Here is a 24,380-nt window from a genome sequence, read left to right on the forward strand (position 1 = left end):
ATGAGTTTGACAATATTGATTCAAGAATCGAGAGATGAGAATTAATGTTTAGGTCTTGTTTCAATAGGCAAGTTAATTTATAAATGGTTAAGTCAAGATTCGAGAGATGAGATTTAATACCGATAAATTAATTGTGTGATTGTAATACGTAGCGAGAGCCCTTTACAATCTGGTTAATTGATGCATTGATGATTGACTATTATTGATTATTGGTATTGCATGATAATTTCTTATTGGATTGTTTTAATGTTTTACAATTGCGGCTTGTAAAAGTATAGCAATATTAAATTGATGAATCGAGCAGATGTTAATTTGATATTAAAGGCTATTTTCAATAAGAACTTAGATCTAGTAAATTGCGAGAGCCTGTTAGATCTATGTTGATTAATAAATTGCGAGAGCCTGTTAATCATGTTATTTATGCAATGTCAATGATTGATTACTATGTTTTACCCTGGATTATTATTTATTGGTGAACCTATGCCCTAGATCCTTTCATATATTGTTATCTTCCTATTTTCAACCTTAGTATTTTAGTTTCTTGCTTAATTATAAATATTGATTACTTAAATAATTTAGATTATAATAATTAATTAGGAGTAAAAAGACTTGTTTCCCTGTGGAGATCGACCCTATTTCCCTATCTACCTTAGTTAGTGATTTAGGTAATTATTTTTGATTAGGGGATACGACTTTACCCTGTCAAATCTCCCTAAGGACATAATTCCCCTCCTCCGGGGTTATGCACTTCAGCAATGGATGAGTAAAGGATTTTTTGTAGAGGATCCCATCATGAAGTAAGAACCACTCACTCCGCTTTTTTATCATTTTGAAGTCGGGGGTGTCCTTGGGCAACTCCCCCTTTAAGCATTGAATGATTTGGTCCATCCAAGTTTCCCCGCTATTAATATCCATGACAGCAGGTCTTTGAGTACTTGGTTTCTCTAACACTTCCCACATGATATTCCGGGAGGCTATCCCCTCAGCCGAGCTTGCTAATCGGGCAAGAGCATCAGCTTGCTGGTTCTCTGAGCGGGGGATGTGCCTGATCTCGAACCTGTCAAACGATCTTGTCAAACTCTCAGCCTTTTCAAAATAGGCTTTCATGTTTTCCTCCTTCACTTCAAATTCTTTTGTCATTTGCCCCACTATGAGTTGTGAGTCTGAGCACACTTGAACTAATTTAATCTTCATGAATTGACACAAGTTTAGCCCTAAGATAAGAGCCTCATACTCAGCTTCATTATTCCATGCATGGAAAGCAAACTTGACTGCATATTCAAACTTCTCTCCCTCTGGAGAGGTGATAACTAGCCCAGCTCCACTCCCGGCCTTACTAGACGACCCATCCACAAAAAGAGCCCAAGGGGCGGAGGTGTCTATTGGAGTAGGCCTATGAGCGCATTCAGCTATAAAGTCGGCTAAGGCTTGGGCCTTGATGGCCTTCCGGGGTTCAAACTCAATTTCGAAATCAGCTAACTGATCCGACTAATCGGTCATACGGGATGAGTGATTTTTGCTCTCAAGCACTTTCTTGATTGGCTGGCTGGATGCAATTAGGAATGGTTTTAGTCTTCTAGAACATTCTAGAAGGTTCTTATCATTCTTAATTCAATTAGGATTCTTCAGAGTTTTAATCAGATCAAATAGCATTTTCGACTGAAATTATATTAATTTATCTTCCAGTACGGTAAAATTATCAGATTTTCGAAAACGCGTTGAATTCCGAATTGGCGTCCAACCCCAGGCCTTGGCGCCTGGAACCAAGATTGGCGCCAGACGCCAGCATTGGCGCCTGGCGCTAGCCACTGGTCCTGGCGCCAATGAGCCAGGGCTGGCGCCAATGTGTTTTTGTGGTCTTCAGACTCTGTTTTGATAAATTATCTTTTTTGGATGGTTTTCTCTATAAATATCGTATCAAAAACTCCGTTTTCATGGATCATCTACACCGATCGTTCACCAATTCTTTTCATTCTCAAGCTTTCATTAATTCTTTAGTATTCTTTTCTAAACTTTGTTTTCAACATACAAAATTCCGCATTCGCAAGATCTAGAAACACCTAGCCATATTCGAAGTTGCCTTCGCCCTAGACGTGAAAGGTTTTAATTTCTGAGGGTTTGGTCCTAAATCTCTATTTCAATTATTTAATTTGATTGCTTTGATTATTATTTTCCTTGAAGTTACTAATGTGTGTATTTTGTTATTAGAAAGAGGTACGAGGCATCCAAGTAAGTACTTTAATTGATTTTATTGATATTATGATGTAGATATCATGTTTACATTGTTGTTATGATATTCCTAGTATCATGTCTAGGGTATTTTTAATATTAAATATGATTCCTGTGATGCTTCCTATTTTCTTCCTAATATTTATGATTGTTGTATCATGTTAGGGTTAAAGATTTGATTTTTATTGCTTAGTGACATGCTAGGGTTTGTTATTAATCTTGTTAGTATCATGCCTAGGATCTTGCTATGCTTAGTTGACGATCTCTTGGATCGTTAAGGGGTGTAACCTTCACCTCGTGAACGGTTTACAAGTTCCTTTAAAACTTGTTGGCGACTCTTTTGCTCTATCTTCTTCCCTTTTGGACGCCACCGTACTTTAGTGTATGATCACAGTGGGGTTCAAGCTAGTGGGATTTTAAAGGCTTGAAACTATTCCCTATAGTTTTTGGCGACTCCACTGGGGAGGATTTCTATTTTAATTCCTGAATTTGTTTCGGCAATGATTTAGAATGAGTGGATGAGACTCGAAAAGTTCTAAGTATTTCATGTGCGTAATTTTGATTAACATTGTGGCATATGCATAAAAAGGTTCTCATTGGAAAGACCATCCGTAATGAGTAAAAAACTTAGGATTTTTACACGTAGAAAATTTGAGAAATGTCTTTCACAACTAGGACTGAAATAACACCGCGCGAAACTGGATGATTTTATTGAGCACAGAAAGCTGCTGAGGCATGTGGGAAGTAGCGTCAGGGGCCAGAGCTTGGCGCCAAACTTTTAGCCGTAGCGCCAGACGCCAGTATTGGCGCCAGGCGCTACAGTTAAAAGTTGGCGCCAGTCTCTGTTTGTTGGCGCTAATTTCCCCCAATACCGAGCCAGAAATATGCGTTCTAATTTCGACCGGTTTTTCGTATTGTTTGCTCGATCCTGCTTCCTGATTGAATTTTTTCTCACTTTTCTGAAACCCATATGTGTTCTACATATGGACATAACCCTCTGGGAATTCATGCTCTATCTACCCGATTGAACGCTCCTGGCAACAAAGGGTACATCTGAGAGGTTGAATTCACCAAACCATGGAAGTGAGTTTTTTTTTCTAAAAAAAACTCGCGGTGTTCTATCCACACGCGTTAACCCTTCACGGTTAGGCTTCTACGCGGTGCATCTGGACAATTAACCATGGACCCTATTTGACTAAACCATATCCCGAACTTTAGAGAACTAGAGCCATGGTTAGGTTGCGAACTCATTGCATCATATTGTGCCTACTTGACTAATTGTGCATTATTTGTTGTGCATATATATTTTATGCTCCTCCTAACCGTTTGTTGATTTGTGTTGAGATTATAATTAATGACTTAAAGAACTTTGCCTAATTAATTAATTAATTCGAGTCAATAAAGTTTTTTCTTCTTTTAATCGGAATTGACCTAGTACGACTTTAGGCATACCCCAGTAGACTAATAATATCGAAAACAGTCCCAGACCGAAGCTCCAATATTGGTGCCAAAATCTGGGCTGTAGCGCCACTGTATGGTGTGTAACGCCAGACATTTACTAAAAAGTCTGGCGCCAAGCACCATATTGTGACGTCAGTCCTGTCGCTTGGCCGACAGTTCGGATTATTTGTCGAGTCATCACCTAATGTCTAATTAATCAGTTTCCTGTTTAATTCGGTTAATTTTGCTGGCAATAATACTTAATTGAATTAATATTCGAGTTTAGGCACTTAGTTCCATGGTCTTATATAAGAGTCCAAGCATGTCACTTACACTCAATACACACACCAATACACATGTCTTGACCATGATTAAGGGAGTCTTGTGTGTGCGCGTCATTTTTCGTCATTTTTTTAGGGGGGTAAATCGGATATTAATCCTCCAATAAATAATAATACTTAAAATCCCTAAACACATGTACATTATTGCTCCCTTAAAATATGCATACCTTTTTTTATATAAAAGCCATAAAGTCAAATTGATTCGAGTCAAGTAATTAAAACACAAACTGGCTTAATTTACAGCGCGTGGTCAAGAAAGGAAGGACGATTAATCAAAGATAACCTCTTCGTACAAGTCCAACTTTTCGACAAACCTATAGCTCGCAAGAGGAAAGCAAGAGTCATAATGGTAACTCAGGAAGAAGTTAATGATCTCAAGAACCAATTGGCTACTGTAACTGAGACACTGAAACTTCTCGCACTTAAAATCGAGGATCCCGCGAAGCAACAACAAATGGACCTCATGCAAGAAAGCCTAAGCAAGTTGTCCAGCGACTACAAGTTTCAAGAACTCACATCCCAAGGGGTCTCGGTGGATAAGGATCTTCTTCCGCAGAAGTTCAGTGCCAACGACATCCCAAAATTTAGGGCAATCGACAACCCATACTTCCATCTAAGAGCGTTTGAAACAATAATGAGTATCAAGGGTATCGATAAGAAAGTCTTCCCTTCCCTGTTCTCGCTATCTCTCAAGACCGTTTGCCAACAATGGTTCTTTTCTCTTGAAAAAGAAAAGACCTCTACCTGGGAATCCATAGCAAACGCTTTCGTTGATAGGTACAAGTGCAACGTTCAAGTCGAAACCGACCATAGAGAACTTGAAATCCTTAAACAGAAGGAGAATGAAGGCTTCACATCCTTCTTTAACAAGTGGAGAGAAACCTCAGCTAAAATGATTGAGGTACCAAGTGAAAAAGAGTCCGTGAGACTGTTCATTAAAAACCTCCAAGAAAAATATTCAAAACATCTTAAATATCAAAATAACCTTCATACCTTTAAGGCCGTTTATGATATTGGGATTAATATCGAAGATGACTTGGCTAAATCTAAAGCTGCCAACAATAACTCCAACAGTGGCTGGAAAGGAAAGAAGAACGACAATCCTTTTTCTTCCAAAACCGCCCACTCAAATAATGTTAGCACCTTTAATCTAGGAGAAGTCCTCGCCATGAATAGTCAAGGACAAAAGAAACCCTTTAGGAGAAACTTCACTCCTATTGGCATGAGTTATGACACCGCGTTTGATCGACTAAATGCAAAAGGTCTTATAACTCCCATTGGACCATTTGGAGATCCACCAGTCGAGAAGAGGTCGCCTAATTGGAACCCCAATGCACATTGCAAATATCATCAAGGTAGGGGCCATTCTACTGAAAGCTGTTGGAAGCTTAAGGAAGCTATTCAAGACTTAATTGACAGTAACAAGCTACTGTTGCCTCCTGCCAGTAAGAAACCGAGTATTGACAATGCACCTCTAGCTCACACATTGGCTATCTCCGATGAAGAAAGCGAAGTTGACCCCTCATCTCTCATTAAGCCTGTCAAAGAAACCAATGTCGAAGAGGAAGAAGAAGAGACCTTTTTCGATGTCAAAAATAATCTTCCAGAACCGGCAAATGAGGTAGAAATACGAATACTCACACTGTATCTAAGGGAGACATCGCAACTGTTACATGAAACTCTCAAAATTTTGAATGAACTTCACAAGGAATATGATGAAGAATCTAAGAGAGAATTCACACCAGTAAAAACGACTTATGAGGCAAAACACTTTCCCTTACAAGTCACCGAAAGACCCAAGAAGAGCAATAAAGTTTATACTCCAATTGGGATCCCATATGCACAAATGTTCAAAATGCTCTCCGAGGGTGGCAAGGTCAAACCTCTCGAACCGAGACCATTTGAATCATTAAAAAGGACAGATAGATATTACTGTCAATACCATCAGTCAGGAGGACACACCCTAGAAAACTGCTTCAAGTTCAAGGATTTGGTGCAGAAAATGATTGATAGAAAAGAATTAGTCCAAGTTCAACAAGAAGAAGACATAAATGTTAATGGAGTATGGGACAGTGACGAAGAAGATGTCTATCTAAAAGACATAGTAGGACCTTCACCTTCTGTATCATACACCACGGACGACATTTGGGCTGAAGAAGATTCATCAATAGACGTCCTCACAAGATCCAGGAGAATACAACCTCTCGTTTCAACACAACCTATGCCTACTATACAACAAGTTCCTATACCTATCATCGAAGACAATGACATTGTTAAACAATTCAAGAAGACAAAAGTGGAGATGAATGTATGGAAGCTTCTGGCAACATCTCGAGAACATAGGTTAGCTGTGATGAATGCCTTGGATAAAATTGGGATACATTCTGACACCATTCCTGAGGGACTAGCTAACTTCCTCACGAGTGACCTCCCTAGTCCGATTAATCTAATCACCTTCTCTGATAAAGATTTACCCCCAGAAGGTGACAAACACTACAAGGCATTAAACCTCACGGTAGCTTGCAAAAGGATGAATGTTCCCATGACTCTTGTAGACAATGGATCGGCTATTTATGTCTGTCCACTTAGGACTGCGAGGATGCTCGGCATAAAGGATGAGGATTTAACTCCGTCCACACAGGGAATAAGAGCTTACAATAATACTCGACGTCAAGCTCTTGGCAAAATAACCCTAAATGTGACAGCAGGAGCGATAGAACATGCTACTACTTTTCAAGTAGTAGACATCAAAGCCTCATTCAATTTGTTGTTAGGACGCCCTTGGCTCCATGACCTAAAAGTCGTCCCTTCATCTCTCCACCAACAAGTGAAAGCCATAGTTGGAGGAATCCCCATCACCATTGATGCTTCGCCAATGAGGATCAAATCAATAGAGAATCCAATCATCAACGTGGAGCACGACGAAGAGGATGAAGACCTATGGGGCTTTAACGAAGAAGTCTCCTTAATCCAAGAGGATGAAAGGACATCCCTTTGCCACGACCCCCATTCCAACATGATTATCAACACTATGCTAAAGAAACAAGGACACTTCCCTGGGATGACCTTAGGAAAGAAGAAGGGGATAGCAAAATCGATAGAGTCACCTGGCTTCCCTAAGCTAGATACTTTCGGACTTGGTTTCGAACCAACTCGGAAAGATCTCAAGCGAGCCCAGGACAAATTGAAAGCACGTAGGGACGCTCGCATTCAAAAGAAAGCAATTCCAATGGATCAGTACCCTCTTACGCTTAATGGTCAGTTTATAAAAGAAGGAGAGGACTATCCATGCCATGAATTTCCCGAACCATTTGTTGTAAATGGCATACGACAACCAGGATTCGAGATTTTTTTGGATTGCTATTTCACTGATGAAATCCCAACTCCCGTCCATAAGGAGAAAACACCCCCATGCTTTGACTTTAACGTCATGGGATTACTGTTTGGGCGAGAAAAGAATGAGCCAGTTTATGAAGAAGATAACTCCTCACGCATTCAAACGGTCCTACAAAGCGAAAACTTCGACCCCTCAAAGCTAATTACTCTAGCTGAAGGATTATTGCAAGGGTGGCGCAAGACTATCAAGGTGACTAATCCGAGTGGAAAGAAGATATCAATCGCGACAGGACAAGGGCCAATGTTTGAAGAATCGTCGGAGTCTGAGTCTGAGTCTGAGTCAGAGTCTGTCCCCATAGAATCTTCTAAGTCCTTAGCTATAATGCCTCCCCTTCCTATTTCTTCTCCTAGGATAGTTAATGATCCAGTCCCTGAGGACATATCACTCTTTGATGTAATGATCTCAGAGTATAATAATATCGCTCATTCTTCTTACTTCTCGTGTTCTTCCCTAACCCAAGACGATGAACATTGCTTAGCTAACGATGAAAAAGATAAAGAATTTATTAAAGCAATGGAAATGCTTGAAAAGAAAACACCAATAATTGAAGAGACTAAAACAGTTGACATCTCAAATGATTCAACTCATAAAAGAGAAGTTAAAATCAGACTAACATTGAACAAACAAGAAAGAACCGATTTAATTAACTTGCTTAAAGAATTTATTGATGTATTTGCTTGGTCATACGAAGATATGCCAGGCATTAACAGAGAAATAGCTCAACACACTATACCATTAATCCCAGGAATGAAACCTGTAAAACAAAAGTTGCGTCGAATGAAACCCGACGTAGCACTTAAAATAAAAGAAGAAGTTCAAAAACAAATAACTGTAGGTTTCATCAAGGTATCCAAATACCCCGAATGGGTCGCCAACGTCGTCCCAGTTCCAAATAAAGACGGAAGGGTAAGGATGTGTGTCGACTATCGAGATCTAAATAAGGCAAGTCCAAAGGACGACTTCCCTTTGCCACACATCGATATTCTGGTAGACAACACAGCAAATCACGCGCTTCTCTCATTCATGGGCGGATACGCAGGGTACAATCAAATTTTCATGACGGAAGAAGACATGGAGAAGACAACTTTCATCACACCATGGGGCACTTACTGTTACACGGTAATGCCATTTGGGTTGAAAAACGCAGGTGCTACTTACCAACGTGCAGCAACTGCCTTACTCCATGACATGATGCACAAAGAAGTTAAAGTATATGTCGACGACATGATTGTGAAATCAAAGGACCGTCCAGGCCATCAAGTAGCCTTAAGGAAATTTTTCGGAAGGTTAAGAAAATACAATATGAGGTTGAATCCATCAAAATGTGCTTTTGGAGTCACCTCAGGCAAGCTCTTGGGGTACGTCATAAGCTCTAGAGGAATAGAGATAGATCCAACCAAGATTAAAGCAATCATGTCGATGCCACCGCCCAAGACCGAGAAACAGATTCGAGGATTCATTGGCCGGTTGCAATACATAAGTAGGTTCATATCAAAACTAACAATGATATGTGAACCAATCTTCAAAAAGCTCAAGAAGAACGTACCAGTAATATGGGATGATGAGTGCCAAAAAGCCTTTGATCGGATCAAAGCCTATCTCGCAAATCCTCCCGTATTAGCACCAGCACTTCCCAGAATACCTCTTAGGTTATATTTGACGGTTACCAAAGAGACAATGGGAGCCATGCTAGCACAAGAGGTAGAAAACAAAGAGAATGCAATCTATTACTTAAGTAAGAAGATGCTAGAATACGAAACACGCTATACACCACTCGAGAAATTGTGCCTCGCTTTGGTGTGGGCCACAACTAAGTTGAGACATTACATGTTGGTGCATACCGTTTTCGTGGTATCTCGATTAGATCCACTCAAATACTTGTTCGAGAAATCAACGCTCAATGGACGTATTTCAAGATGGATAGTCAACTTAGCCCAGTTCGATGTGCGGTTTATGCCACAAAAAGCTATTAAAGGATCTGTGGTGTCAAACTTTCTGGCAGATTTTCTAATAGAAGACTCGACACCAATACAGGACAATGAATTTCCGGATGAAGATTTGATGGTCACCGAAGATGATACTTGGACCTTGTATTTCGACGGAGCTTCAAACCAAAAGGGATGTGGTGTCGGAGTGCTACTAGTATCACCTAAGGAAGAACATGTCCCAATCTCAATAAAACTCGATTTCGACGTTACCAACAATGCTGCTGAATATGAAGCATGTGTGGTAGGCCTTGAAACAGCTCTGGCATTGGGAGTAAAGAAGTTAAGGATATTCAGAGATTCCTCTCTAATCATCAATCAAATATCTAAAAGGTGGAAAGTAAGGAGCGAAAGCCTATCCCCTTACCAAACCTATCTAGAAACTCTTACCGATCAGTTAGAGAAGGTGGAATACACATATCTACCTAGAGAAGAAAATCAATTTGCTGATGCCTTGGCAAGATTAGCCTCAATGGTTAGGATTCCCACGGATATCAAGCAAATGCCTCTAACTATCGAAAAAAGGCACAAACCAGCGTATATACAGGCTATAGAAGACGATGACCCATTCCAAGACGAAGATGAAGAATAAGAAGAAGAACCATGGTACACTGACATCCTCAACTATGTCACCAATGGAGAATACCCCCCTCATGCTGACAATGAGCCTTGAGACTTTTGGCTTCTCAATATGTACTCATAGACAACGAGCTACATAAAAGGGTACCTAAAGGTCAAGCTCTCCTATGTGTAGGGAAGGTGGACGCACAAAGAATAATGAGAATGGTCCACGAAGGAATCTGTGGAACTCATGTAAATGGCAAAATGTTAGTCCAGAAAATAATGCGAGAAGGGTATTATTGGACTACCATGAATAGGGACTGCCATCAATATGTGAAAAGATTCCCTAAGTGTCAAATTTATGCCAATTTACAACACGTTCCTCCATCTTTGCTCAACACCTACACATCACCATGGCCATTCTCTACATGGGGAATTGACATAATTGGCAAGATCGCTCCTCCAGGGACAGGAGGCCATGAATTTATTCTAGTAGCAATTGATTACTTTACGAAGTGGGTTGAAGCGCAATCATATGCTAAACTCACTGCAAAACACGTAGCACTCTTTATCGAGAGGAATATCATTTGTCGATATGGAGTCCCACATGAAATGATAAGTGACAATGGAACTCACTTTCAAGCCGAATGTGAAGATTTGCTACATAAATATGGTATCCAACATCATCATTCGTCCCCTTATAGACCTCAAGCAAACGGAGCAGTTAAGGCAGTTAATAAGAATTTAAAGACTATCATCGAGAAAATGACGGAAAATTATAAGGATTGGCCTGACAAGCTTCACTTTGCATTGTGGGGTTATCGCACGTCAATCCGTACGTCAACAGGAAATACACCATTTTCTTTGGTGTATGGAATGGATGTCGTACAACCTGTTGAACTAGAAATACCATCTCTACGTATTGCGCTAGAGAGTAAACTCGATGAAATCGAATGGACTAGGGCACGATATGAAGAATTGATCCTACTCGACGAAAAACGACTAGAAGCTCTACATCACACTCAGTGCTATCAAACTCGTATGGCTAGACATTTTAATAAGAAGGTCAAGACAAGAAATATCAAAGTAGGAGATTTGGTATTAAAAGCGCTAAGGAAAAATGTTTTAGATCCAAGGGGAAAGTTTAGACCAAATTGGTCTGGCCCCTACATTGTCAAAACAATCCTATCAGGTGGTGCAGCAAAATTAACTGATATGGACGGCAATGAATTCTCAAACATGACCAATCTTGACCAACTTAAAAAATACTACCCATAATTACTTGAGTAGGACACTCAAAGAGCTACGTTCGGCCTGATTCCTTATGAAAGGATACGTAGGCAACCCATTACGGGTGCGGCCACTTTATTTTTCGACACCTTTGCATTCCAGAATCAACTAGAGGTCAACAAAAAGTCGGAAAAGCTACTGGCGTCGCAGAACAGAGCCTGGCGCCAGAAATAGGACATTAGCGTCAGACGATGGTATTGGCGCCTGGAACTAGACCTCATTAGCTGGCGCCAATCTGAAATTTCCGGCGCCAGATCGGAAATAAAATCTGGGAAAATTTCGGTGTTTTTCGGAAAATTTTCGACTTCCGTACTCGAAGAATTTCTGGAATATTAATTTTTTTCGGTTTTTCATTGCTTTAATAAAATAAATTTAAAGTAACAATTTAATTGAAAGCTGAAATTTCATTAATGAAATAAAATTGCATTGTTAATGGAATCTAAATAAGGCTGAAATAAATTAACTTTAAATTAAGAATCTAATAAATCTAAAGCTAAGCAGTGTTCTAGTCTTTCTTCTCCTTCTTTGCCCTTTTCCAATTCTTTTCCGTTTCCTCCTCTTCATCCATTACTTTAGCTAGTAGGCATCCTTTAGAGGACCTACATTCAATCTTAGAATAGATTGTTTCTCCTTCAGCTAGCACTCCATGCTTCTTTTCCACCCAAGCCTTCTTGTCTGTAGCTTTCCTTTTCCCCTTGTCTTTAGTAGTATTCTTCTTCTTAGGCATTGTAGGTGTCTTGAACTCAATTCTTGCACCTAATCGTTCCTTGGCCGGTGTCACTCTGTCACCTAGACGATTCTTCACATCGGTTCTACCCTGATCAATTGAAGACTTCTTCGGGTAAAGAAGGGGGAACCTTTTGGGTAATCACTTCCCATAAAGGTCTAGCGCTCCAGTAAGTGTCAAATTTATCCACTTCTTGAGATACGGGATACTCATAGGGAGGACGAAGATCCCCGGAAGGAATATTTTGAAGCAAGCCATATTGTCTCTTTACTCTGCAGGGGTAATAATATGTCACGCGAGACAAGCTTGGAAGACGACAGAAAGGTTGCTTGTTAACACCAACCATCCTTTTTATTTTCCACCATGGGATGACCCACTTGATAGCGAAATCACGTGATTCAAAGACTTTCTTCCACCCATGGCGCCCAATTTTAGGGATGCGCTTCTTTCTCCTCACAAAGCAAGTGGGCGTATAATTTTCAATGTCATCCGGAGGGCTAATTAATCCTAGCCTCTCCATTAGCCACATCTGTAAAAAAAAAAAAAAAATTCCAATGCAAATAAATTAATATTACAATACAAAAATATATTTTTTGATTTCTGTAATTAAAAATATTATTTTTCTACCTGTAATAAAATTGGAGAACCGCGAAAAGGTGCTTTTGGGTCCCTTTTCAATTCATCTAGACTAATCATAGTCTCTCCAACTATCAATGGCATTGGATTTCTCCCTGATTCAATTTGTTCTAGCACAGTGGTTATAATTGATTGACCCTCGTTAATTTTACCACTACTAAGACAATATTGATTAAGCATGCAGAATAAGAACGCCCTTCTTTTATATATGTGAAAAGATTCAGAAAGCGGTTTATCAAAATAATAGCGTGCGAATTCTTTTAAGTTCACTACATTGCCATCTACTATTTTTGATAAATCCCTTTCCTTCAAGTTAAAGAAGCGCTCAAAATCCTTATAGTAATATGCATCTACTCTAGGGATTACTACCAGATCTATTGCAGGGAAGCCTAAAATAGCACCAAATTCCTCTGGCAAAGGGCTAATCTCATCATACCCTATTCTAAAACAATGTGTATCAATGTTCCAATATTCTAAAGCGGTATGTATGAAGTCTAGATCTACCCCTTTAATACCATAAATTCCCCCCAAGTGAAATAAATCCAATTCTTTTCTTTCTCTAGTATTGAGAGATCGACACCATTCATGAGAATATTGGGTAAAGGTTTTAGTGGCTAAAGACATGATTATTATTTTTTCTAAAGAGGAGAATAATTTTTTTCGCTGGAATTATGTGAAGAATCGGCTGAGCAGGGGGCTATTTATGCACAAATTACGAGGAATTTCAATCTGAATGAAATACGGAGTCAGCGTCAATTGGCGTCACACACCCGAAATTGGCGTCACCCATCTGCTATTGGCGCCACACGCTAGAAATAGCGCCTGGCGCCACGCGCCACAGGCTGGCGCCAGGTCAGCAGGACAGCCGCGGGTGCTCAGTTTGCGTTTTGGTATTAAATTGGAGTCGGTTAATGACTTTATGGCCCCGTTTTAATTTCTTCTAAATATTTTTCTATCCTTTTATTAATTAATTAAATATAGCAATTATTTTTAGTTAATTTTTATTTTCTTTTGAATTTTATATTAAAATTCAAAAATCAGCTTTTTTCTCTGTTTTATTTTTCCTTTTTATTTTTCTTTTTGGGGGAGAGAGTCGGATAATACCCTCCATCAATAATAAAAATGACGGAATTTTTGGCGCAAAATTGTTATCACACTTGCACACACTAACATACAATAACATAAAGTACAAAGTGTCTAAATAATAAGTCAAAGGCAAAGTTCTATAAAAAGTCAAAATAAAATGCATATACAAAAATGAACTACGGCGCCGGAGGACGGAGGCCCATCATGCCATAAAACTGCGCCGTCCGAGGAGTCACCTCTCCACCAGCTCCGGCCTCAGCACCAGCTCCAGCCTCCGTAGGAGGAGGGAAACTCAAAACAGGACCGCTCCAGCCAAGGTCAACCTGAGGCTGAGATCGCGGAGGCTGCTGCGATGACGAGCCTACCTCGTACATCCCACCACCTCTGAAAGCCGAGGTAGCTTCGCCTACCGGTGCAGCAGGAGCACCTTTAGAAGAAGACCCTGAGCCCTAGCAACATCGGCTCGAGCAGCCTCAGAACGACCACCTCTACCTCCAGACGAAGTGCGACGACGTCTCGAGCTAGACCTCGCCGGCTATCTCCGCCCCTCAGGCCTCGTACGGGTGTGAGAAGTGATCGGCTGACCCTGCAAAAAAAATTATTAAATCAGAAACAAGGTAAAACTGAAGCATAGTACATAAATAATGAGTAAAGAAAAGTTACCTCTCGGACAGTGTCGTCTCGACGACAGGTAGCCGCATTCCTCATCCGAACGAGTTGGCTCCGGAAGGCATCTATGCATCGTGCCATAGCCGAAACCACCTCGCGTGAGAACTGTCAAGGAAAGTTAAGTCAGTAAAAATGCATGATAACTGAATACAAGATTCTGAAGTTAGAACTAGACTTACCCTGGTCTGGTGACGAGGAATCGACCACTCCACGAAGCGCTCGCCCTCAGGAGCCAGAGAAATCATCTCCTCGATCGGCCCGTACATCCCCTGGTAGTGGATGGACATACGGGGTGGCACAAACTCAGTGGGACCATCTTGACAAAACAGAAAGAAATCAGCAAGGTATTACTTGGGGGCTACTCAGCGAAAAACAAAAGTTAAAGATCTTACCCTCACATCCTCGGCCGGTACAGGGGCTGGAGCCAATAAAGGGAGTAGCTCCTCAGCATAACTCCGCCCAAGGATCACATGGGACCGCCAGAGGGAACCAGACTCCTCAGCCATGCTCGACAACTCTCTCTCGTCGAACATGTGACGTGGTGGAGGAGCAGGAACAACAAAAATATCGGAAGAGTGTTGTCTAGCAACTCTCTCTCCTAAGTACACAACCGCTCCATAGGTCCCCAGAAAGTAGCGGCGCTCAGCAGAGTACTGTGCGGCTAATCCAGGGACTGTCCAACCACCCCATGGTCGGTATACTACCTCAGGTCCCTATAAAAAATACTAATTGGGTAAGAACATGTCCAAAACATCACAGAAGAGCAAGATAAAAACTAAAAGTCGTACCGAGATGATCCGACTCCGGACACGTGCAGTAGACAGGTCCACATGGTGGCCGCCCCAAGAGGCGCTCACCGGATACCCCCTCGTCGATGGTCTCGCCGGCGCAATGGAAGGAAAGTACTCATAGAACTAAATCTACAAAAAAAAAAAAAAAAAAAAAAAAGAGCCAAAGCATGAATAAATGCTAGCTAACATGTAGGGCTAAACTTTATAGGGAATAATGTTTACCTCTACGACTTTCCAGAAAGCAGACATAGCAACGTTTGTCCTAAAGGACCGGTGGCGACACGAGTCCCTCAGCGCGCGAACGAAGTCAGTGTAGGCCAAGCTGGCCCAGTCATAAGTCCCGATCCGTTGGAGATCGCGAACAGCAGGGAGGTAGTAAAGCAACGCCCTACTACCCCTGTCAGGGGAAAGTGTCCCTGACAAAAACATCAGCACAAAGATGCGCACCCGCTGCTCTCGGGTGGTCGCATCGTCATCAAAAGCCGCTGCCAGCGTCGAGCGGCGAATCCCTCTAGCGCTGAACTGAGTCGTCTCGACCTCAGCTCGGGCCCGAACAGCAATCGGCCCCAACAGTTCCTCGACCTCTGGAGAAAAGACGTCGATACTGCCGTCGAATGGCAGCGGCACAGAAGTGAACTCCAGTCCTGTGATGAGACTGAAGTCTGTAGGAGTGACCATCATCTCACCCCATGGAAAATGAAAAGTGTTGGTGGTGTCCCAGAAGAACTCCACCAGAGCGCGCACTACGTGGTGACCCCCGCTGGAGGCAACCATAGCCTCGAAAGTCTCAAACAGGGCAACTAGTCCGCAAGACTCCCATAGGAGTCTCGTCTCTCGATCTCTGGCGATATGCATCCTATACAAATCACCTAGACCATCACAGCCAGAGCCGTGATGTCGTGTCCTCCCAGGCTCGCTTCCCCGTCTCACCCTCTCAGAAATGTGGTGGACAGGGACAAAGAACAAGGTCTGCTCATCCCACTCGGGGAACTGACTAAGCGAAGTGGACGGTGTAGTGTCGTCCTCCACGGGCTCATGCTCCCGTCTAGTGTTTCGGGACCGTGAACCCGAGCCTCGTTGTCTAGCCATGCTACATTGTGTAGAATCATCATAAATTGAGGTTCTACAGTATTTAAAGGTTTGCCTAGCCGCATGATACTATGTTCGCAAAAAAAAAACAGAGTACGTAGTACTAAAACAGAGCACAAATTCAAATTGAGCATGACAGTATTTTTTCAAGCAATCAAACAATTTCTTGCAACACTATAGTGATTATTGTGACAAATTGGACAAGAATTGCTAGCAAAAACATCAAGAACAAGCCGTATTGTTCTTCACGACCTTAGGAGGTCCAATAATGGTGGATTGCTCGTTTCTTCACCAAATTGAGTCAAACAAGTCTCAAATTACTCCCAAGGCAATATACAAACATAAACAAGCAATTTCATGGCATAAAACTTGATAAACAAAGCAAATTAAGCATTATAAGTTTCGAATTTTCATGAAATTCGTGAATAAACATGCCTATAATTCATAAAAACCAGTGTGAGTTGGAGGAAAACTTACATAGATCGGGAATATGGATGAGAAGAGCTTTGATTTGCAACAAATTTGAGCGAATTCGGTTGAGAAACGAATGAGCAACGATCAATTGAAGTTTTCGGACTTCTCTCGGGCTGTTTTGCGACGAACAGAGCAAGAAATAAAACGGAAAACTGATTTTAAAGAAGAATCCGTGCTGGCGCCAGTCCCTAGGCATTGGCGTCACATTCTGTGCTTGGCGCCAGACGCCAATTTCAGCGCATGGCGCTAATGCCATAAGGCTGGCGCTGATTGTTTTTCAACGACGCCAAAGCAGCCAGCCACCTGATGGGGTTGTGCTAGCTTTCTGCAACATATATTGGGTTCCTTGGTACGCCAGTTATCCCCTCTAAGAAATTTGACATAATCGGCTTGATTACGTAAAGTGATCGACCTGATAAAAAGATCGTCTCACTTAGCTTAAAGCGCCTAAGCATTGGCTCATTAGCAAAAGGCACCGACAAATTGGTTCGTTAGCATAGGGCACCGACATATAGGTTCAAGAGCAAAAGAGCGCCGACATACAGGCATAGCGAGAGCAAAGTTCAGGCGAACTTTTAAAGATCGACAGGTGTGGATCTTCGGTATTTTCCTTTGGGAAATTATCGCATCAAATGAGGATGACTTCAAGAGAAGATATCTTCGGCGGAAAGTTGTCATGGACAACTGAAGGTAATTTCAGGGCGAAATTGTCTTCGATCATAGTTTCTGAGGCATGGAAGATGATCGTAATGCGGATGAGAATTATTTCAAGAGAAATAATTTTCGATGATATTCCCTTGGACGCGGAATATTATCACAGCGGAGAAGGTAGTTTCAGGCGAAGAAATCTTCTAATTGGAAGCAGTTACAAGGCGTAGCAGTTTTCAAGAGGGATGGCATTCTCTAGCTTGCAGGAGGTCATCAAAACAGCAGCAACAAATCGATTACTTTCAGAGACGTGTGCTCGACGGTGCAAGATACGCGTTTCTTAACTCTTTTATCTGTTTAACTAATGCTAGTTTTGCACGTATCGGCGTTATAAGATTGATTTAGGATCGCAGAACGTTCTGAATCATTCTCCGTCCCTATCGATACTTTGACTTTCGTTTTCGAAACTTGCGTTTCTCCAAACTCAGTCAAAGTGGGGGCTTCTGTAGACACCCATTTGTGTCTCCCCAAAACCAAACCCAGTGATGAGTACCTTTCACGTCGAATCATAATCGAATGAAACGAAAGTGTGGAAAGGTCTAGTGTTGCGGAAAGTTTTATTTCTTTTCTCTTCTCTCTGTTTTTGAAAACTTTATTTTAAGAAAACAGTCAATCCAGTTTGGTTGGTCCATGATATGGGTCCAATAGTGGTGTAGTTGGATGGGGCTTGCAAAGACCTTTCCAACGATATATTATAAGCCCAATTCCGATGAATATTGAGGAAGTTATGGCCAATTTACTAAACTGGGCCTGGTTTGAGCTTTATGTACGGCCCAATGATCTAGGGGAGGGCCTAATATGATTTATCATTCCTAATGCAATTAGGAATGGTTTTAGTCTTCTAGAAAATTCTAGAAGGTTCTTATCATTCTTAATTCAATTAGGATTCTTCAGAGTTTTAATCAGATCAAATAGCATTTTCGACTGAAATTATATTATTTTATCTTCCAGTACGGTAAAATTATCAGATTTTCGAAAACGCGTTGAATTCCAAATTGGCGTCCAACCCCAGGCCTTGGCGCCTGGAACCAAGATTGGCGCCAGACGCCAGCATTGGCGCCTGGCGCTAGCCACTGGTCCTGGCGCCAATGAGCCAGGGCTGGCGCCAATGTGTTTTTGTGGTCTTCAGACTCTGTTTTGATAAATTATCTTTTTTGGATGGTTTTCTCTATAAATATCGTATCAAAAACTCCGTTTTCATGGATCATCTACACCGATCGTTCACCAATTCTTTTCATTCTCAAGCTTTCATTAATTCTTTAGTATTCTTTTCTAAACTTTGTTTTCAACATACAAAATTCCGCATTCACAAGATCTAGAAACACCTAGCCATATTCGAAGTTGCCTTCGCCCTAGACGTGAAAGGTTTTAATTTCTGAGGGTTTAGTCCCAAATCTCTATTTCAATTATTTAATTTGATTGCTTTGATTATTATTTTCCTTGAAGTTACTAATGTGTGTATTTTGTTATTAGAAAGAGGTACGAGGCATCCAAGTAAGTAATTTAATTGATTTTATTGATATTATGATGTAGATATCATGTTTACATTGTTGTTATGATATTCCTAGTATCATGTCTAGGGTATTTTTAATATTAAATATGATTCCTGTGATGCTTCCTATTTTCTTCCTAATATTTATGATTGTTAGTATCATGTTAGGGTTAAAGATTTGATTTTTATTGCTTAGTGACATGCTAGGGTTTGTTATTAATCTTGTTAGTATCATGCCTAGGATCTTGCTATGCTTTAACATGAACATGATTATGATTATTATTATTATTATTATTATTATTATTATTATTATTATTATTATTATTATTATTATTATTATTATTATTATTATTATTATTATTATTATTATTATTATTATTATTATTATTATTCATGATATTGATTATTTATTATGTTGCTTGATATGTATCATATTTTATTCTTTATTGCTTGATCACCTTTCATGCATGTTTAAAGGGAATTTGTACTTGTAATCACACTTAATAAGATATTAATAATCTTGTTAGGGTTAATATGATTATAATTCAAGTGATTGCCAATAATAGTTTATCTGTGCATTAATATTCAACCAACATAGATTAAACAGGTTTAGGGTTAATCCTATTGATTGTATGTTAGTCAGAAAGCGCACATGAATACGAGCAGAATAAAGTAGAGGCCTATTATTAGGGCAGGTTCAATCTCTTTTAGATTGGATTTGTACCATCATCCCCGAACCCTTATTTGGTTCATGACCTTATGGAGTTGACGATCTCTTGGATCGTTAAGGGGTGTAACCTTCACCTCGTGAACGGTTTACAAGTTCCTTAAAAACATGTTGGCGACTCTTTTGCTCTATCTTCTTCCCTTTTGGACGCCACCGTACTTTAGTGTATGATCACAGTGGGGTTCAAGCTAGTGGGATTTTAAAGGCTTGAAACTATTCCCTACAAGCGTACACCACTTTCTCTATGAGAGTATATCGGGTTTCAGCCCCCCTTAGGGCATGGCTGACAAAATAGACCGGTACTTGGCCTTCCTCTCTTTCCGCAACAAGAACCGCACTCAGGGCATAATCTGATATGGCCAAGTACACAAATAATGTTTCCCCGGGGAGGGGGCTAACAAGCTTCGGAGTGTTCATCAGATGTTCCTTCAGCTGCTGGAAAGCTTTCTCAGCTTCTTCATCCCATACGAACTTAGGCCTCTTGAGGGCCTTGAAGAAAGACAAACTCTTATCAGCTGATCGGGATAGGAACCTCCCCAATGCGGCTAGGCAGCCTGTAAGGCGTTGCACTTCCTTCACATTTCGGGGGGATTCCATGTCAAGAATAGCCTGAATTTTATCGGGGTTGGCATCAATGCCCCGTTGATCAACCATGAAACCAGAGACTTTCCACCTTGCACCCCAAAGACACACTTACTGGGGATAAGCTTCATTTTATATTTCCTAAGGGTGGTGAATGTTTCCCTTAGATCTGCTATGTGGTCTGAGCTTTCCTTGCTTTTCACAATCATGTCATCAACATAGGCCTCAACGTTCCGGCCTAGCTGTCGTTCAAAGATGTTATTCATCAAGCGCTGGTAGGTAGCCCCGGCGTTTTTCAGGCCGAAGGGCATCACATTATAGAAATACACCCCCTGGCTAGTGATAAAGGTTGTGTGGGCTTGATCCTTCTTTGACATGGGTATCTGATGATACCCCGCATTGGCATCCATGAAGCTTAGGAGGGCGTGACCAGCGGTCGAATCCACCAACCTATCAATCTTAGGCAAAGGATGATCATCCTTCGGGCATGCCTTGTTCAAATCTGTAAAATCCACACACATACGCAAAGAACCATTGGGCTTTCTAACCAGCACAACATTGGATAACCACTCGGTGTATTGGCATTCTCGAATGAAACCCGCTTCGATAAGCTTTTTAACCTTAGCGGTTGTGACTTTATTTCTCTCCGTCCCAGCATGTCGAAGTTTTTGCTTGACGGGCTTGTAGCCCTCCTTGATGTTCAGCTCATGAGTCATCACCTCGGGGTCTATGCCCGGCATTTCATCTGTTGTGAAAGCAAAGATGTCTTTGAATTCCCTAAGTACTTGAATAATTTCTTCCTTGAGCTGGGGGTCCAAGTTCTTTCCCACCCTCACAGTCCGGGCGGGGTCATCCCCTAAGGGTATGCTCTCATCCTCTTCAATAGGCCTAGGCCTACCGTACTGCTTTGGATTCTCGGCCATGTAGATGCTCATGACTGGGTGCTGGGGTTCATCAATATCCATCGCTTTCCTCTTGGCCCCCTTATCTTCCTGATTGACGAAGCTCTCAGGTGACTTCAAGCTATCTACATAGCATTTTCTTCCTTCGAACTGATCTCCAAATATCTTGCCCACCGATCCATCATCGGTCTCGAATTGAAGGAGCAAGTGATAGGTTGAGATGGCAGCCTTAACCCTATTGAGAAGGGGTCGGCCAAGAATCAAGTTGTATGGCAGAGAGGTATCCACTAAGAACGTGTGAACCAAACTTCTCCCCTTCTTCTTTTCCCCCAAACGAACAGGAAGCTTGATCGTTCCTAAGGGGTACACATGATGCCCCCCAAATCCCACTAAGGGTTTCTCCAAGGGTGCAAGGTCACCTCTACCAAAACGCATTTGCTCAATGCATTTCCATGTGATGATGTCTGCTGAACTTCCACTATCTACTAAGATCTTCTTCACCTTAGCATTGGCCACCTTCATATGAATCACTAGGGGATCATCATGAGGCCTTTGAATCTTTTTTCCTTTATCATCCTCGAATACCATGAGGGGGTCCTTCGGGGTGGATGAGGGAGTGCCGATATCATAGATGGGTTCTTCGAGCGACCGCAAGTGATTTTTGCGTGCCCTGTTAGACAAGCCCCCGGAGGCAAACCTTCCGGCTATGACATTGATGCTCATATTAATGTCAGCTGAGCTGTAGGCTTCTTGCACTTCCTTGGCAGCTTTGCTTCTTTGCTTATCCTTCGGGGGGGGCTTGAGATATCTGTTAAGCTTTCCTTCTTCAGCTAGCTTGTCAAGGGCTCTCTTAAGCTCTCTGCAGTTCTGGGTGGTATGACCACACTCCTTGTGCTATTCACACCAAAGCTTCTTGTTCCTCTGTTCTATCGGCGTGTTCATGGGGTTAGGCTTAGGAAGAATAGCCTTGTGCTTTATGTCCAAATAGATCTCACTCCTATCAGCATTGTACTTGAGTCCTTCATCATCACTCTCAGCCCTCCTCGGCCTTCTATTCCTGTTATCATGGTAGTTATCTTCTTGCTTCCTCTTCCCCTTGTTGTTTGCTATGGGCGCCTTGCACACTCACTAGCTTCAATGATCCTTTCAGCTCTTTCCATGGCTTCAGAGAAGGTGCTCACCTTGTCATGGACAAGTTCAAACTTCAGTTTGTTAGACTTGAGCCCAAAGATAAGGGTTGTGAAAGCAACATTGGCTTGGAGATCGAGGATGAGCTGAGACTCGGTATTGAACCTCTTGATGTAGTCCTTAAGACTTTCATTCTCCCCCTGCTTCACCATCATCAAATGAACGCTAGTCTTTGTTTGCCTACTCCCAGCAATGAAGTGCTTTTTGAATTGAGTATCTAACATGTCAAACGTTCTTATGCTCCCGGGGGTAAGGTTGTTGAACCATGTCTGAGCTATGCCTTTGAGAGTAGTAGGGAAGAACCTGCACCATGAGGCTTCACACCCGGTTTGGACTCCCATCTGTGCTTTATAAGTGTTTAGATGGTCCGTTGGGTTCGTCTTCCCATCATAAGGGTCCAATGTAGGGATCTTGACCTTAGGAGGAATAGGGGTATTCATTATCTCCTAGCTGAAGGGGGTGATGTTCTTGACAATCCCGAGCCTCCCTGGCCTGGGGGAGGAAGGACGCTTGGGTCTTTTGCTTGCTGAATGAGCGGGCTGAATGGGTCTCCTTCTTGGTCTGGAGGTAGCTGAGTGAATCATACTATCTCGGTACCTTGTTGACCCATGCCGAGAGTGAACTCTAGTTCGACCTCTCTGAGGGGGGTTATTACCTTCCTTGGAGTTCTCCCTCCTGGAGTTGATTATCTCTCGGGCATCTAGAGTGTCATCCCTTAACCTTCGGTCATTGATAATCTCTCTAGCATCTCTTGGCCTACTTGGCTGCCTTGTCTCCCGCTGGGGGTCAGGGGACTGATTGGGCTGAGAGCGGCGAGATGTCTGATGCTGAGGCCGAGAGGAGGCTTGATGGAGATGGGACACGTGAGGCGGAGGGATAGGTTGTGGAGCGCTCCCCTGCATGCCTTGCCCCACCCCCTGGTTGACAAGTGCCCTGAGGCTTTCCTCCAGGTTTTTGTTGATCTGGGCTGCCAGCTGGTCCAAGTCTCGGCGAGTGACCACCTGGGGGCTGTTCACTTCTCTCTCGGGTTCACTACGAGCCCGGTGTTATCTCCTCGACTATGTGAGCATTCCTAGCCGAGAGAATTGGAGCTTGCCTAGTAGCATCTTGATGAGTGCTGCAAGGACGCCTAGTGTTCACCATGACTTCTTGTTAGTTAACCCCACAGACGGCGCCACCTGTTTCTGGAAACAGAATGCTCCTGGGAGTCTTAGGGTAGTAAGGTATCAAGATGTCCTAGAACTAGGTCCAAAGTATGTCCAAATTTCCCTCCGCTATGCCTTGCTGTCCGAGAGCTAGGCCTGCAAAAGAGAAAGAAGGTTAACTACCCTGGGGGTGTGACCCGGGAAAGCCTCTCCGATGCTTAAGTCATCGAATGTACTTTCTAGAGAGAAAAAGTAGAGAGCGAAAGAGTACTTTAGAGAGAGAAAGTAGAGAGAGAAGGTTAGAGGATTAGAAAAAAGTTACCATCATTAATGATTGGAGAGCTATTTATAGATGTACTTTCAAGTGGCGGAAGTTGTACTTAATTGGACATATTAGGGGTAAATCCGTACTTTGCTCTGACTAATGATGGGCTGGATCATGGAGGGGTATTTTCGTAATTCAAGGTCAATAGGCTTAGGACAATGGACTTGGCCCAAACACAAATGTAATTCCTTGGAGCATTTAATACATAAAAAAAACTTAATACTTTGGTTCCAAAACATTGTAACTGTCAAAGTAATAATCCATACGTGATTGAAATTAATCGAAATTAATCAATTAACTCAAAATTTCACCTAATTAATTTGCATAATATTAATTGAGGAGTTGAGAGAGAAGGAGAGAGCTATTGACTTTTCCAAGCTGTAACCACCCATTTTCAAAATTCCACAATGTACCCCCAAAATACCTTTAGTGTCTTCGAATTAACCCTACCCTAATCCCTCTGTTAACTAAAGTTAACTTTCAGTTAACTTCAAAATTAATTAATTAAAAAAAAAAAAAAACAAAACAAAACACCTCTCTCTCCTCCCTCACACTTACCCACCACTACACCTCCAGCCGCACCACCACTGCACCCT

General features: G+C 41.8%; 1 protein-coding gene across 1 annotated transcript; it reads right to left on the reverse strand.

The window, feature by feature from the left end:
- Positions 1-702: 702 nt before the first annotated feature.
- LOC145636714 (uncharacterized) lies at positions 703-22,754 on the reverse strand. Its single transcript, XM_081688275.1, has 4 exons — positions 22,308-22,754; positions 20,302-22,020; positions 19,940-20,215; positions 703-1,488 (listed from the first exon to the last, which is right to left on the reverse strand). Exons 1-4 carry the CDS (start codon positions 22,752-22,754, stop codon positions 703-705), a joined length of 3,228 nt encoding a protein of 1,075 aa, XP_081544401.1.
- Positions 22,755-24,380: the final 1,626 nt, after the last annotated feature.

The sequence above is a fragment of the Chenopodium album genome, chromosome 6 (assembly GCF_948465745.1).
Source record: "Chenopodium album chromosome 6, dcCheAlbu1.1, whole genome shotgun sequence".
Lineage (NCBI taxonomy): Eukaryota > Viridiplantae > Streptophyta > Magnoliopsida > Caryophyllales > Amaranthaceae > Chenopodium > Chenopodium album.

Bases quoted from the DNA above. Each gene is read 5' to 3' on its own strand.
- LOC145636714 (XM_081688275.1), bottom strand. From the start codon at position 22,754: ATGAATACCCCTATTCCTCCTAAGGTCAAGATCCCTACATTGGACCCT. The intron at 22,021-22,307 runs GTGAGCACCTTC...TGGTGTGAATAG, and splicing joins TTGAACTTGTCCATGACAAG to CACAAGGAGTGTGGTCATAC. The intron at 20,216-20,301 runs GTTTCATGGTTG...CGAAATGTGAAG, and splicing joins TGCAAGGTGGAAAGTCTCTG to GAAGTGCAACGCCTTACAGG.